This window comes from Thalassophryne amazonica, chromosome 5, assembly GCF_902500255.1.
Source record: "Thalassophryne amazonica chromosome 5, fThaAma1.1, whole genome shotgun sequence".
Taxonomy (NCBI): Eukaryota; Metazoa; Chordata; class Actinopteri; order Batrachoidiformes; family Batrachoididae; genus Thalassophryne; species Thalassophryne amazonica.
Window position 1 is genome coordinate 118,939,945 of NC_047107.1, and position 17,325 is coordinate 118,957,269.

The 17,325-nt window shown below is 47.2% G+C and overlaps 1 protein-coding gene across 1 annotated transcript in view; it reads right to left on the minus strand.

Moving 5' to 3' along the window:
* Positions 1-14,273, minus strand: part of fgf5 (fibroblast growth factor 5) — a 35,281-nt gene extending 21,008 nt beyond the window's left edge. Inside the window, exons 1-2 of the mRNA XM_034169608.1 lie at positions 14,066-14,273; positions 2,764-2,867 (exon numbers count right to left, since the gene is read on the minus strand). Of these exons, the coding sequence (XP_034025499.1) occupies positions 2,764-2,867; positions 14,066-14,273 (312 nt within the window). The remainder of the gene's footprint in view (positions 1-2,763; positions 2,868-14,065) is intronic.
* Between the last annotated feature and the right edge of the window lie 3,052 nt (positions 14,274-17,325).

Here is a 17,325-nt window from a genome sequence, read left to right on the forward strand (position 1 = left end):
TTTGCAGTGACAGACGCCAAAACGCCATCAGAATATTGAGTATCTCAGCAATGGCGTTCAGCGCCATCACTCTCCCCACTGACAGGGTTTCATCAAACAATCCGGGAAGCTGAGGGGCCACAACTCGCTGTTGCACACCGTAGTTGATGTGCACACTCCCAGTCGGGTCCAGATCTGTAATGTTGTTTGCCTGGTTCATTGTTTACTCACCATATTGGTTTTTCGCGTCTTTGTATATTATCAGCCGTCCCAGACATGACTTAAGCTGCTCTTCCATTAACACATGCTAACAGGAAGCCGCTTGCATCTCAAGGCCCGCCAAAGCTCGCACAGAGCACGCGGCAGCAGTGCTGGCTGCTTGTTGGACGTCCTGCCAAGCTGCTGCCAGCAGATTTGGGCTTTTTTGCATTTGGTGGGATTTAAAAATCGTGAGCTTTGCGGTTAACGATTACAGCTGTTTGGCACGCTGATGTCACATTTGAGAGGTTTTGTTCTGGAGTCCTACTGCACATGCTAATAAATAAAACAAATACAGCCACATTAGGCACATTTTCCCATAGAAAGCATGAGTCCAAAATAAAGGAGCTACAACACCGAGGAAATTCAAATCAGCACCAACAGTGAAGTTGAGTCATCTGAAATATTTTACATTTTTAACCAGTATGACTGAACAAACTGATGCTGTGGTCACATTTACACTGTAGCTTCAAATTACTTTCAGTGTAACTCACAGCATTTGGCGCAAAATTTGCCCAAAATTTCCAACAGGAAGTGATATACACGTTTGCAAGACTAATCCATGTTCAGGTATTTATTATCAATGGTCAATAAAGAAGAAATGCTGCTGCTGGACATTAGCAGTAGCATAGGTTTCCAAACAAAATGGCAGCGGTCTGTGACTAATCTTACCTAGCTTTTATAACTTTTTTTAAAATTCTGATCCTGTTTCAAAAATAGGTTTATGTAGTTTGTAGTGAGTGAGAGTACTGGATAGTACAAATACACTCCCCTTAAACACCTTTTAGCTTGTTATCAGGTAGTGCCTTAGCTAGCTAACTAGTCTAGCTGTTGCCACAATGGCTCTCTGCCCTACTTTGTTTAGTTAGCATGTAGAATGACAATAACAAAGTTATTGAAGGCAGTTTAATTGTGTGAAAATCACAGCCCATTTTTGTAAAATACATTTACAACAGCTAGGCCAGCACTAAAGGCCCTGCCGGCCCTGTAATAGCTTGGTAAAACAGTTGCATGTTCATTCCTTCTTATGAGCACTGTAAAAGTATGTTTATGATAGATTTAACATCTCGGTATAATCGTTCATCGCTGTGCTCTGATGCGGTGCGCTGACACAATCACACGAAACGTTTTTTAATTGTGTAATGTTAATGTGAGGTTCACATAATTAATGCGTGATGGAGATTTTAAACATTTCAAAATTTTCTTTGCGCAGTTGCACAAAGCTGCGCAGTTTACGACGAGTTTGAAACAAGTTTACTCTCATGCACGGCAGAGTGCATGCAAGTGCACAGATCAAAGTCGTGCAAGTGTCAGGGGGCCTTTAGACTGTTACTATGTTACTGATTCTACTCAACAAATTCTTCTGCATTTGTGATGTCAGATAGCTGCATACTGACAACACAACAGGCACAGCAGCCAGAGTATCGATGCTCCTATGGCCCAAGTTGAGACGTTGAATTCACTTGAAATAAATACATATCATGATTAGCAAGACAGTGTTGTTCAATTTACAATTTTACTTTATTTGTTAAAACCTTTGTATATACAAATGTCTCGAGACACCCCTGGTGTATACGTGCACTGTTTCACCCAATGCTTTGACAAGTTCCCTCAAGTGTAGGCATGTTAGTATACAGTCCTACAGTTGTGTTGGGGAACAGAAAATCCCCTTGAGATGTTAATACAGAACTGGGGAACATCTTTTTCAGGTATTCACTAAGTGATCTGGGTGTCCCCTCGTCCGTGTTGTGACACTGGGGTAACAGGTTAAGTGTCTATTGATGTGAAATATGGTGAGGACATTGTGTGCCCCATGGCTGTTACGGTAACCAAGAAGACCCAACAGGAACTCTGAACACAAGATGGCGCTGCATCGTCTCTGTGCTGAAACAAACACATGCATTTCTCAGTGGATGGGACTCTGAACCACCACAAAAAGAAAGAAAGAACTGTTTCTGCACTAAAACACGCAGGAGAATGCTGCTCTGGGTGAAGGGTGGGGGATTTCGGAAAAGATTTACTAAGTTACGTGTTACATGGCAGCTTGTGGACAAAAGTACTATATTGGTGGTTTTGATGGAAGTGGGTTGAGTGGAAAATCCATTTGTGTGTCCAACATGTAAGTTTTCTGGCTGCTGCAGACTCAGTGAGTTGATGTCGGCTTGACCTTACTAAACATCCTCTTATTTCCAGTCCTTCCATTATTGTGAATCCACTTGTTTTTAAGCGCTGCATTCTTTGTAAAAACATAGAAGTTCACGTTTATCCGTGAGATGGGTACTGAAGCATCCAGGGACAGAGAAAGTAATCCACAGCATTCTGAGCATTTTGTTAACCTTCTGAGCATGTCTGTGCTTCCATAGCAATCACACATTTCCCACAATCCCCTGTGTGACCAAAATCTAATATGGTGAATATGCAATCCCACCATTCCTCATTAATGGTGACACACTGGTTGGAACGTCAACCAACCCGTCTGAGCATTGCAGGGTTTGCTGATGTCAGATGTACACTGTGATTACTTACGGTGCCATGGAGTCGTCCTCTTTTATTCATGGCCAGGAATCTGTTACTGTAGACCCCTCTGATGCCAATAACTCCCTGAGAAACTGCAAACAGGTCCAGAACACCTGGGAGGACAAACAATCAGCAGTGGTGACCAACAAGGTGGAGTTTCAATCCACTTTTTTGTTCCTCACTCAGCTTCTCGAGTGCTACAGTCAGGTTATCCAAGGATTCCACAAAGATCACAGTATTGTCAGCAAAGTCAACCAAGTCGCAAAGAAGCACTGCACATATTTGCACTTGCATTCAATGAGTACTGGCAAAGATACTGTGTACAACCCCTGGCAAAAATTATGGAATCACCGGCCTCGGAGGATGTTCATTCAGTTGTTTAATTTTGTAGAAAAAAAGCAGATCACAGACATGACACAAAACTAAAGTAATTTCAAATGGCAACTTTCTGGCTTTAAGAAACACTATAAGAAATCAAGAAAAAAAGATTGTGGCAGTCAGTAACAGTTACTTTTTTAGACCAAGCAGAGGAAAAAAATATGGAATCACTCAATTCTGAGGAAAAAATTATGGAATCACCCTGTAAATTTTCATCCCCCAAACTAACACCTGCATCAAATCAGATCTGCTCGTTGACATTGACCCTATGCCATGACATTGACCCTATGTGTCTTTTTGCAAGGAATGTTTTCGCAGTTTTTGCTCTATGGCAAGATGCATTATCATCTTGAAAAATGATTTCATCATCCCCAAACATCCTTTCAATTGTCCAAAATATCAACGTAAACTTGTGCATTTAGTGATGATGTAATGACAGCCATCTCCCCAGTGCCTTTACCTGACATGCAGCCCCATATCATCAATGACTGTGGAAATTTACATGTTCTCTTCAGGCAGTCATCTTTATAAATCTCATTGGAACAGCACCAAACAAAAGTTCCAGCATCATCACCTTGCCCAATGCAGATTCGAGATTCATCACTGAATATGACTTTCATCCAGTCATCCACAGTCCACGATTGCTTTTCCTTAGCCCATTGTAACCTTGTTTTTTCTGTTTAGTTGTTAATGATGGCTTTCGTTTAGCTTGTCTGTATGTAAATCCCATTGCCTTTAGGCGGTTTCTTACAGTTCGGTCACAGACGTTGACTCCAGTTTCCTCCCATTCGTTCCTCATTTGTTTTGTTGTGCATTTTCGATTTTTGAGACATATTGCTTTAAGTTTTCTGTCTTGACGCTTTGATGTCTTCCTTGGTCTACCAGTATGTTTGCCTTTAACAACCTTCCCATGTTGTTTGTATTTGGTCCAGAGTTTAGACACAGCTGACTGTGAACAACCAACATCTTTTGCAACATTGCGTGATGATTTACCCTCTTTTAAGAGTTTGATAATCCTCTCCTTTGTTTCAACTGACATCTCTCATGTTGGAGCCATGATTCATGTCAGTCCACTTGGTGCAACAGCTCTCCAAGGTGTGATCACTCCTTTTTAGATGCAGACTAATGAGCAGATCTGATTTGATGCAGGTGTTAGTTTGGGGGATGAAAATTTACAGGGTGATTCCATAATTTTTTCCTCAGAATTGAGTGATTCCATATTTTTTTCCTCTGCTTGGTCTAAAAAAGTAACCATTACTGACTGCCACAATCTTTTTTTCTTGATTTCTTATAGTGTTTCTTAAAGCCAGAAAGTTGCCATTTGAAATGACTTTAGTTTTGTGTCATGTCTGTCATCTGCTTTTTTTCTACAAAATTAAACAACTGAATGAACATCCTCCGAGGCTGGTGATTCCATAATTTTTGCCAGGGGTTGTAGGTACAGCTCTGAACCCAATGCCAACTGGTTTCAACAGGAGTTATTGCAGCTGCAGAAAAACAGGCTTTAAACAACTCTGAATCCAAAGTAAACTGATATAAACTAGATAATTCTGAGAAAGTACTTTGAGTTGTCACAGCATTTTCTAAACACGACATTTTATTAATGAACATAGTGAGCGTTACCACGTTTTTGAGACAATACATTTTCATTGTCATTTTCCCTTTAGTCCTGATGTGCCTGATGGTCAAACAATCTCACAAATGTCTGTTTCCCAGCGTGCAGCAGTCAAAGCCACATGAAGGCCTCCATGTTGAAACCTATATGTAACCTGACAACTCTACTGAAGGCAACCATGAAATGGTTGCACAAGTGCACTTCCACTGCGAGCAGACGGGTGATGATGGCTCTGACCGTGCACTACAAACTACACTTATGATTTATGATTTCAGTCTGAACATAAAGGACAAGTGTGACTGGGAAAGGTTCCAGTCAAAGCTCGTAACTCATCGTTAATAGACTAGTGTTTGTGGACTAAACTGGTTGGAGTGCAGCCGCTGTCCTCCTCTTCTTATATCAGAAGAACTTTCGTTTAACTGTTTATTCCAATTAAGGTACAAGCATCAGAATTAAAAACAGGCATGGGTGCTGTAAGAATTCAGCCCACTTTCACAAATCTGTAAAAAAAAAAAAATTTTTTTTTAAAATATATTAATAAATTTATATTTTTTAAATTTATTATTAAAATGTCATTTGTCTGTTTTTACAAATTACCGTAAAGCAACTAAGAAACACAGCAACGGTGCTGACTGTTTCCATGGAAACAACTTTTTTCATTGCTGTAATTTGTGTTCATAATATGTTTCTACCATATTGGTCATTGGAAAATATACAAAAAGACAAGCCCAGTCACAAAATGATTCAAATTTTCGTGACAGTTTTTTTTAAACTCACTATTACTAACCCTACTCCTACCCCGAACCCTAATCTTAACCATCCCCGACGCCCCACTGCACTTTTAGTTACGTGCAGCCATCACGGAATGATTTCGAATGAATTTGTGCTGCCATGAAGAAAATTGTGCACTTTTTGTGACAATGTGACGAATCAATAGATTCATTTATATTTTGTACTGCTGAATCACGACAATCCATGAGACTGGGTTGGACATATATAACATATATCAACACACAAACAAGCAAACAAAATCATACAGGAGGGGCACAATAATCCTTCCCAAATTACATGTAGAAAAAAAGAATAAGGACTTTGCATGATCCAACTTTTTAAACAACAAATACATGAATAAAAAATATGTCATCAGCATACAATTGCATATTGCCAAAAAAAAAAAAAAAACCCTAAAAAAAAATTAAATTCCAGACAATCTCCTAAAGGAAATCCAAAAGCACTCAGAGAATCCATACCTCTGTCAAAGCCAATAATCTTTTGATTACCCTATTAGAGGTTTGTCTGTTTTACATCTCTGCATGTTTCAAAAAGCTAAAATTGGATTTTGATGAAACTTTGTAATGGAGTGAACTTTGTCAAAAGAAAGAGCTGAGGAACCAACAAAGTGTAATGCCAAAAAAGAGGTGAAAAAGTGAATTCACAAAATAAATAAATAAATAAATCAAATCAAGCCACCCCAAGCACCACTTCTTCACAAATGCTGCCTTCAAGACAGTTTCAAACTCTGAAAACTCAAGTAGGGAACTTCCAAGTTCCAAAAAGCACCTTCACTTGATCAACTCTAAAAACAAGATGGATGATGCCTGTTGTGTGGGCCGCTGAAGAGGAGGTACTGCTGGCCCACCACCACCAGAGGGCGCCCTGCCTGGAGTGCGGGCTCCAGGCACCAGAGGGCGCTGCCGCCGACGAAGGCTGTCAGGATGACAGCTGTCACCCATTACTGGACACAGCTGACTGCACTCAGGACGGAGTATATCAGCAGGACAGCGTCTCCACCTCAGTGCCGAGATATCGCCTTGAGCCTAAGGTAATCTTCTCTGCAGCTTATTTAAGTAAAATACTATAATACTTGTTAAACCTTTCAGGACAGCTGACTACCGAAAGCCGAGTGATCGGATAAGTACTCACCTTCCTGCTTATTGTGACAAGAGGTGGAGGCGGCTTGCCCCTCTCATCTACTGGGTGCGGTCGCATCCCAACCTGTGTGTTTGTGTTCTTTCCCGCCAGCAGTACCGGATCCGACGAGCGAAGGCAGTGGCCACCTGGGAATTCGGGACTTGGCGGTTCCAGTACTTCTGGGTTTCGGTGGCAGAGGAAATCTGGGTGGTTCCGGTTCGACTAGGACGGACGTCTCCTACCTTCGGGCCTGCCCACAGGACACCAGCAGATTTCGGCTTACACCTCCAAATTGTGAATTATTGTATCAGTTGTGCTAATTTCACAACAGTAAAACTTGTTATTCACCTTTCTCCATTGTCCGTTCATTGCGCCCCCTGTTGTGGGTCCGTGTACCTACACTTTCACAACAGGATATCTCGGCCAGCGTCATGGATCCCGAGGGGCGTCAACCGGCTGTTGAACGGCCAATGGAAGAACAGGGCGCAGCGGCGGCTTCGGGAGGGGTAGTCGGTGAGTTGCAGCGGATCCTCACCGCTTTCACCACTCGGATCGATTTCATGACCGAGCAGCACGTTCTCCTAAACCGCAGGGTGGAGGCTCTCGCCGCACAAGTGGAAGCGCGCCCTCCGGGCGCCGCTGCGGCTCTCCCTCCCGAGGACCCTGCGTGTGAGAATGACGTTCCACTGGTCGTTCAACGGTCCCTTCCTCCATCCCCTGAAGCATACATAAGCCCTCCAGAACCGTACGACGGCTGTGTGGAGACGTGCGCGGACTTCCTTATGCAATGTTCGCTCGTCTTCGCTCAGCGTCCCGTGATGTACGCAGCTGATGCTAGCAGGGTAGCTTATGTGATAAATCTGCTTCGCGGGGAGGCACGCGCTTGGGCTACAGCGCTCTGGGAACAGAGCTCACGGCTCCTTCAGTCATACGACGGGTTTGTACGGGAGCTCAGAACGGTGTTCGATCATCCCAACAGAGGAGAGTCCGCTTCAACCGCATTACTGTCCATACGACAGGGACGTCGGAGCGCAGCTGCCTATGCAGTCGCCTTCCGCATCGCGGCAGCGAGATCCGGCTGGAATAGCACTGCCCTCCGCGCTGCCTTTGTAAATGGATTGTCTCTGGTCCTAAAAGAGCACCTGGTGGCTAAAGACGAACCGCGGGATTTAGATGGGCTCATTGATCTGGTCATACGGCTTGACAACCGGTTAGAAGAACGTCGCCGGGAGCGAGGCGAAGGGCGTGGCCAGGCACGGGTCGTCCCTCTCCCTTCCGGGTCCGGTCGAGTTCCGCCGTCCCCACGCTCCTCTGTTCCGGCGCTCCGTGCGCTTACGGCTCCCCCTGCTGACGAAGCTATGGACACGAGCAGGGCAACATTTAGGGCACCTGAAGCACAAAGGAGGCGGGCCCACGGAGCTTGTTATGTTTGTGGCTCGAGTGAGCATATGGCAAACGACTGCCCCGAGCGGTTAAACTCCAACGCCCGCCCCTAGAGACTGGGCCAGGGGTGGGCCAAAACATGCACGTGGGACACACCCACATTGCTACACGACTCCCAGTCACGATCCTGTATGAGGATTCAACCCTGAAGGCCCCAGCACTGGTGGACACGGGCTCTGAGGGGAATCTGCTTGACAGCAGATGGGCCAGGGAGATAGGGCTCCCTCTGGTGGCTCTTACCTCGCCTGTGCAGGTTCGGGCACTAGACGGCTCCCTACTCCCACCAATCACGCACAAGACACCTCCAGTAACTCTGGTGGTGTCAGGTAACCACCGGGAGGTGATCGAGTTCTTCGTGACTCAGGCCACCTCCCGTGTGGTTTTAGGGTTTCCATGGATGCTGAAGCACAATCCCCGGATTGATTGGCCGTCCGGGGTAGTGGTACAGTGGAGCGAAACCTGCCATCGGGAGTGTCTCGGTTCCTCGGTTCCTCCTGGCTCCCAAGCTAAGGAGGAGGTCCGAGTCCCGCCCAATCTGAAGGCGGTGCCAGCGGAGTACCATGACCTCGCTGACGTGTTCAGCAAGGATCTGGCCCTCACGCTACCACCCCACCGTCCGTATGACTGTGCCATTGATTTGGTTCCAGGCAGTGAGTTTCCGTCCAGTAGGCTGTACAACCTCTCACGGCCGGAACGCGAATCCATGGAGACCTACATCCGGGACTCATTAGCTGCCGGGTTGATCCGGAATTCCACCTCACCGATGGGCGCAGGTTTCTTTTTTGTGGGTAAAAAGGATGGCGGGCTTCGTCCATGCATTGATTATAGGGGGTTGAACGAGATCACGGTTCGCAATCGATACCCGTTGCCCTTGTTAGATTCGGTGTTCACCCCCCTGCATGGAGCCAAGATGTTCACCAAGCTGGATCTTAGGAATGCGTATCATTTGGTTCGGATTCGGAAGGGAGACGAATGGAAGACGGCATTCAACACCCCCTTAGGTCATTTTGAGTACCTGGTCATGCCGTTCGGTCTCACTAATGCTCCCGCGACCTTCCAAGCGTTGGTAAACGATGTCTTGCGGGACTTCCTGCACCGGTTTGTCTTCGTATATCTAGACGATATACTCATCTTTTCCCCGGATCCTGAGACTCATGTCCGGCATGTCCGTCAGGTCCTGCAGCGGTTGTTGGAGAACCGTCTGTTTGTGAAGGGCGAGAAGTGTGAGTTCCACCGCACTTCTTTGTCCTTCCTGGGGTTTATCATCTCCTCTAACTCCGTCGCCCCGGATCCGGCCAAGGTTGCGGCGGTGAGAGATTGGCCCCAACCCACTAGCCGTAGGAAGCTGCAACAGTTCCTCGGCTTCGCTAATTTCTACAGGAGGTTCATTAAGGGCTACAGTCAGGTAGTTAGCCCCCTGACAGCCCTGACCTCTCCAAAAGTTCCCTTCACCTGGTCGGACCGGTGCGAGGCCGCGTTCAAGGAGTTGAAACGGCGCTTCTCGTCTGCACCAGTTCTGGTGCAGCCCGATCCTAGCCGCCAGTTAGTGGTTGAAGTGGATGCCTCGGACTCAGGGATAGGAGCGGTGCTCTCCCAGAGCGGGAAGACCGATAAGGTCCTTCACCCGTGTGCCTATTTTTCTTGCAGGTTGACCCCCGCTGAACGGAATTATGACGTCGGCAATCGGGAACTCCTTGCTGTGAAAGAGGCCCTCGAAGAGTGGAGACATCTGTTGGAGGGAACAGCCGTGCCATTCACGGTTTTCACTGACCATCGGAACCTGGAGTACATCAGGACCGCTACGCGTCTGAACCCCAGGCAAGCCCGCTGGTCATTGTTCTTTGGCCGTTTTGACTTCCGGATTACCTACCGCCCCGGGACCAAGAACCAGCGATCGGATGCATTGTCCCGGGTGCACGAAGAGGAGGTCAGAACGGAACCGTCGGATCCCCCGGATCCCATCATCCCGGAGTCCGCTATCGTGGCCGCCCTCACCTGGGACGTGGAGAAGACCGTCCGGGAGGCCCTGACCCGTGTCCCGGACCCCGGAAACGGACCAAAGAACAAACTATACGTCCCACCAGAGGCCAGGGCCGCAGTCCTAGACTTCTGTCACGGTTCTAAGCTCTCCTGTCACCCAGGGGTGCGACGGACCGTGGCAGTCGTCCGGCAACGCTTCTGGTGGGCATCCCTGGAGACCGACGTCCGGGACTACGTCCAGGCTTGTACCACCTGCGCCAGGGGCAAGGCCAATCACCAGAAGACCTCAGGGCAGCTACAGCCACTGCCCGTGCCTCATCGCCCCTGGTCCCACATCGGCCTGGACTTCGTCACGGGTCTCCCGCCGTCCCAGGGAAACACCGTCGTCTTCACGATAGTGGACCGTTTCTCCAAGGCGGCCCACTTCGTGGCCCTCCCGAAGCTCCCTACGGCCCAGGAGACAGCGGACCTCCTGGTCCACCACGTCGTCCGTCTGCATGGCATACCATCAGACATCGTCTCCGATCGCGGTCCCCAGTTCACCTCACATGTCTGGAGGAGCTTCTGCCGGGAACTGGGGGCCTCGGTCAGCCTTTCGTCCGGGTACCACCCCCAGACCAACGGGCAAGCAGAGCGGGCCAACCAAGAATTGGAGCAGACACTACGCTGTGTGACAGCCGCGCACCCGACGGCCTGGAGTACCCACCTGGCCTGGATCGAGTACGCCCACAACAGCCAAGTGTCGTCAGCCACCGGCCTCTCCCCGTTTGAGGTGTGCTTGGGGTATCAGCCCCCCTTGTTTCCGGTGGTCGAGGGAGAGGTCGGTGTGCCCTCGGTCCAGGCCCACCTACGGAAGTGCCGTCGGGTGTGGCGTGCTGCCCGCTCTGCTTTGTTGAAGGCCCGGACGAGGGCGAAGACACATGCAGACCGGCGGCGGGCCCCGGCCCCCACGTACCGTCCTGGGCAGGACGTGTGGTTGTCCACCAAGGACATTCCCCTTCAAGTGGACTCCCCCAAGCTCCAAGAACGATACATCGGTCCCTTCAAGGTCGTCAAAGTCATCAATCCCGCCGCAGTGAGGCTTCAGCTTCCGGCCTCACTGCGGATTCACCCAGTGTTTCACGTCTCCCGGATAAAACCCCATCACACCTCACCCCTCTGCACCCCGGGTCCGGCACCACCTCCTGCCCGGATCATCGACGGGGAACCGGCTTGGACCGTGCGCCGGCTCCTCGATGTCCGTCGAATGGGCCGGGGTTTTCAGTACCTGGTGGACTGGGAGGGGTACGGCCCCGAGGAGCGCTCCTGGGTGAAGAAGGGCTTCATCCTGGACCCGGCCCTCCTGGCCGACTTCTACCGACGCCATCCGGACAAGCCCGGTCGTGCGCCAGGAGGCGCCCGTTGAGGGGGGGGTCCTGTTGTGTGGGCCGCTGAAGAGGAGGTACTGCTGGCCCACCACCACCAGAGGGCGCCCTGCCTGGAGTGCGGGCTCCAGGCACCAGAGGGCGCTGCCGCCGACGAAGGCTGTCAGGATGACAGCTGTCACCCATTACTGGACACAGCTGACTGCACTCAGGACGGAGTATATCAGCAGGACAGCGTCTCCACCTCAGTGCCGAGATATCGCCTTGAGCCTAAGGTAATCTTCTCTGCAGCTTATTTAAGTAAAATACTATAATACTTGTTAAACCTTTCAGGACAGCTGACTACCGAAAGCCGAGTGATCGGATAAGTACTCACCTTCCTGCTTATTGTGACAAGAGGTGGAGGCGGCTTGCCCCTCTCATCTACTGGGTGCGGTCGCATCCCAACCTGTGTGTTTGTGTTCTTTCCCGCCAGCAGTACCGGATCCGACGAGCGAAGGCAGTGGCCACCTGGGAATTCGGGACTTGGCGGTTCCAGTACTTCTGGGTTTCGGTGGCAGAGGAAATCTGGGTGGTTCCGGTTCGACTAGGACGGACGTCTCCTACCTTCGGGCCTGCCCACAGGACACCAGCAGATTTCGGCTTACACCTCCAAATTGTGAATTATTGTATCAGTTGTGCTAATTTCACAACAGTAAAACTTGTTATTCACCTTTCTCCATTGTCCGTTCATTGCGCCCCCTGTTGTGGGTCCGTGTACCTACACTTTCACAACAGATGCCCATGGGTTGTTTTTCAAGAAATTAATAAAAAAGTTATTACAACAGCTTGTTGTAGGTGAATAAGTCAGAAAATGTCTCAGCATTTTGGTCTCGACTCAGTGACCATTTCAATGATTGTAGATATCTTAGTGAAAACAGTAAAGCTTGTAACTTAATTCATATTTAAGGAATGCAAACATGTCACAACCGGGGGGAGATCTTAGGGAAGACCCAAGACACGCTGGATGGACTGTATTTCCCAGCTGGCTTGGGAACTCTTCAGGATCCTCTGGGAAAAGTTACGACTTGGCCAAGGGTAGGGAAGTGTGGGATGAGCTGCTTGGTCTAACACCAAAGTGGCATGGATAAGCAGTAGAAAATGAATGAAAGACTGAAATATGACATACCAAAGTACAGTTAAATATTTGTATTATTTCCACCTTAACAGAAGGAGGACGCTGTGATTGTTAGAGGTGGGTGGATCGATCCTAATATCAATAATATTGATACCAATGCTGGTATTGATATTGACTGATCCTCGTGTAAAAAGATCGATACTCAAGCTTTTTTCTCTCCAGCGCGCACTGACTGCTGCGCACGCAGATTCATCAAAGTCTACTCTCTGTCTGTAAGAGCAGTGCTGCGCTGTGTCACACAGCACGGAGCAGCGCACCCTTGTATTGTGGTTTGTCAGCCCTCTACCTCAGGAGATTTTGTTTTAAGTTGTGTTGAGTGATATTTTTTTAAACAAAAATGTTGATTGTGATAATAAAGTATTTTGTTGTCAAGTACAATGTTTGGCGAAATTCTATCTTAGGTCTTTTGGATCCTTTGGATCTATGAAGCTTAAATATGAAACAGTATCGGTATTGGTATCGATATCGGCAATACTGGGCCTATATTTACTTGGTATCGGATCAATACCAAAATTCCAGGTATCGCCCACTTCTAGTGATTCTTAGTGTTGTAATGTTAAGTCAGATAAATTCGTTCGGAACCAAAAAAAAAAAGAAAAAAAAAGAAAAGAAAACCCAACCTGACCTTGTGTTCAAATAATTTTGTCAGAGTTGGACCTCTTAATACTGCAATTTCTGATGCATCATGAACCCAAAATAAATTATATGCAAGTCAGTGGAGAACATTTGGAGATATCCTGCAGACAGACAAAACACATCAGAGATGGTGGGAATTGAAATGGTCTAGAATCCACATCCCGATCAGCACCCGGATTGGAGAAATTTTTCCTCTTGGTAAGGTTGATAATTCCACCAACATTTGTGAAAATGTGCTGAAACCGTTTTGAGAAATTGACCAAAATGTTCAGGGAAATAAATAAATAAATTTCGATCTCTCAATGTAACTTTTTTTAATGATCTGCAAACTTTCTTGTGGGTCCTGATCAAAAAACGTGTTTTCCTTTCTAACATTGCTCATTACACAACAAACAAACAGGTTGATCAAAACTCTGACAATATTTGACCATATATATTTCATTCTATAAAACCACAAGCTGCTGCTGCTGCCAACTGTAAATTTTATTTAAAAATATTTTTCAGCTGTAGTCAAGCTCAGCTTGAGGACTCGACGGCGTGTAATCGCTTTTGTGTTGACGCCAATCACACTAATTGATCCAACATCCGGCTGCACCTGTTATTCCCCAAAATAGTCCACCTGCAGACAAACGGCTCGCCAGACTCGCTCAGATGTTTCATGGGGTCAGCCAGCCTAACTTTAGGACTCTTCGGGCATAAATCATTAAAAGTCCCCGTGAGAAGGATCTAACGACAGGCGGGTCTCAGCGGGGCGCATCTGTGCGCCAGGCCGCTCGGTGCGCCGTGAAACCCAAACGGAGCACTTACTCAGCTGGTTGGGCTCATGGCTGCCGTTCACTCTTCCATCCGAGTGGATCTGGAGATGGAAGCCGATGCCAACACGACAGTACAGCCTGCAGGTTCTGCGTCCCGCACGGATCCCGTCCTCCACAACAAGTTGGCGCTCCAAAGAGAGTGCTGCGGCTCCGGCGCAAATCAAGTGAGCGAAGGTCAGAAGGGAAAGGAGAACGTTCATTCTTCCACAAAGGAGCCTAGGCCACTTGCAGCATTTTGGTGTCGCTCCACAAAGCGTGTGTGCACACGCGCGGAGTCGCTGCAGCGCTCTTGGGCATTATAGCCCGGCTGCAGAAGCTGGAGCGGAGATATTTATAACACCGGTGATCTCACTGCTCCGTGCATGCCCGCGCTCTGAAGGACGCGCTTTCATCCGGATTCTGTCACCGGGATGCCACTCCTGCTCAGCGCCGACCCACAAGAAGAGCGTCGGCCACCGCGCGCTTCCCATGGAGTAGCCCGCGCTAGGGCGCATGACGCGCGCCATTTTACGCACAGAGACAGAGAGTTTAAAAAAAACAAGGCAAGCTGGTTTAAAGTTAAAAAATTAATAATGACCCAAACGTTCCGCTTATGTTCTTCCACATGAGGAGCAAGAGGTTAATCCGTCAAATGGAGTTGGAAGGAGATCATCAGGTGCGGCGCAAAGTTAAAGGCTCAGGGGCTGTTTTGATTGACTTTAGTCCATTTTAAAACCTGATACATACACATGTACCTCCTGCCGAATGTAATCTGAGCAGTGCATGATGGGAAAGAGGACATCACTCACTGTGCAACAGTAGAGAAGAAAAATATTTAAACATAATTCGATGTTTTGTCACTGAATCATTAAATTTAGAGATTTTCTGTTCTAACAAGTGCCATGTGAGTTGCCAAAGTGCCCTTGCGCAAAACACCGCATATATGAAGCAAAAGCAGCTTCAGTGTGCGCCTTTGAGCCAACGTACAAACTGCAACATGAAGGTCGGGTTTGAGCTCCGTGATGTGCCACCGTACAGACCAAATATCAGAATAGAAGATTACGAATTAAAGTGCTGACCCAGACTTTTGTGGGATGTTTGTAGCTCCTGCGCCATCTGCTGCTGTGTGGTTTGAACTACTAATATTTATCTTTGGAGCTGAACCAAGGATCTGCACTCTGTACAGATGGAACTGATCCCTCGCGGCATAAGAAATCGTAAAATAAGCAACAAATCAGTAACCAGCGGAAAGTCTTTATATTTAGAAAAGTAAGTCCTGTATCACCTCTGAGCCTTTGATCTCCAGATTCTGAAGCAGATAAGAGTCACTCCCAGGATACCAGTCCAACACAGGTTGCTTCCCCAGCAAAGGTTGGTACCAGAGTACAGCTGGGTGGACTGAGATGATGCAGATTAAGTATCTTGTCCAAGGATGCAGACAATTAGCATGAGTGGGGTTCAAACCCAGGTCTATACATTGGCAGACCAGCTCCTTATCCACTCAGCTGTTCTACTTTATTAATAGTGAAAGGTCTGGGGTTCGAGTCTACCCATGCCCCCAGTTCCATTCTGTGTGGAGTTCGTATGTTCTCCCCGTGTCTGTGTGGGTTTCATCCAACACTGGCTTCAGCGAGTAAGGAGACTTATTCTCTGAAGCCAGAGTTTTCCACCTCTGCATTCTACTTTCTCTGCCCTCGATCTATGCAGTGTCTCTACATCTGAAGTTGGTCCCTGGATGCTGGACTGTGACGACCCGCTGCTCCTAGTGGTTAGATTGTGTCTAAGTTTAAGTAGGATGAGTTAAATCTATTTACAAGGACATAATGGATGATGTCAGTCACCCTCTGCACACCGTCATCAGCAGCCAGAGGAGACTCTTCAGCCACAGACTGCTCCTTCCCAAGTGCAGGACCAACAAACTGAAAAACTCCTTCGTCCCTCAGGCCATAAGACTGTACAACTCCTCACTCGGGGGGAGAGGAGTAACAGGAAGACAGAGGATGGGAAGGAGAGGAACAGTAGTAGCCAGTAAACCAGTACGGTAGAGATCAGTATGTCTGGTTTTTATATTTGTGTATTTATATTAGAATATTGTTTTTTTTTTATTTTCACTTTTGAGTGAAAGTAAAGTTGAGTGAAGTTTAAACATGTATGGCTGCATGCTTTTTGTGAATTCACAAAAACTATTCGAGGACATATTCAAACTTGTGCAGCTTTTTGTGAAAGTGAAGTGTTAATGACACACTCGGCACACCCAGGAACATCTGTGGTGTACTGAGGTGAAGTTAGATTTAGGTTGGGTATTCAATTTCAACTTATTTTCATTTATATAGCGCCAAATAACAGAGTTGCCTCAAGGCGCTTCACACAAGTAAAGGCTAACCTTACCAACCCCCAGAGCAGCAGTGGTAAGGGAAAAAACCAAAAGCAGACCAGACTCAAAGGGGTGACCCTCTGTTTGGGCCATGCTACAGACACAAACTACAGAACAATTCACAAAATGAATATACAGGAAATGCTGTATTCCACAAATAGCCAAGTTTCAAACTATCTGAGTGTGTGTGTGTTCACGTGTGCAAATCTGGATGTGAGAGCGCGGGTGTTTACACATGAAAGAGAATGAGAAGGTCCCACAGAGAAAGAAGGTCGTTTCCTGTCCTCGCTGTTGCTGCCTCACTGAACGCCACCACAGTGGTGTGGACGCACAGACGTAGTGAGGAAGTTTGTGTCATGATCTCTCAGCTAGCCAGATTCTAGGCACGTTTACGTTTAGACCTCAGCAAATCCCACTCAAAAAATAATCCAGTTTAAATCCTAATAGTACAGTTAAAATTCAGAAAAATCTGTCTGGGCAAATCCAGCTCCACCTGGTTTGCCGATCTCAGACTGAGCAGAGCCTAAATTAGATTCCCAAAATCCACCCCAAACCCAGTGGACCCCTGACCCATAGACACCCCGACCCAAAATATGCGAATGTTGAGGCCTATTCCACATATGTTGTGATGTCATAAAGAGCCTTTGTTGTATTTCCAGGCATCCAGAAAGTATTCATAGTGCTTCACTTTTTCCACATTTTGTTATTTCACAATGGATGAAAATCATTTTCCTCAAAAGTCTATACACAATACCCCATAATGACAATGTAATTTTTTTTTGAGATTTTTGTAAATGTATAAAAAAAATTAAAAACTAAGAAATCACACATGCACAGCATTTGCCATGGAGCTCAAAATTGAGCTCAGGTGCATCATGTTTCCACTGATCATCTGTTAG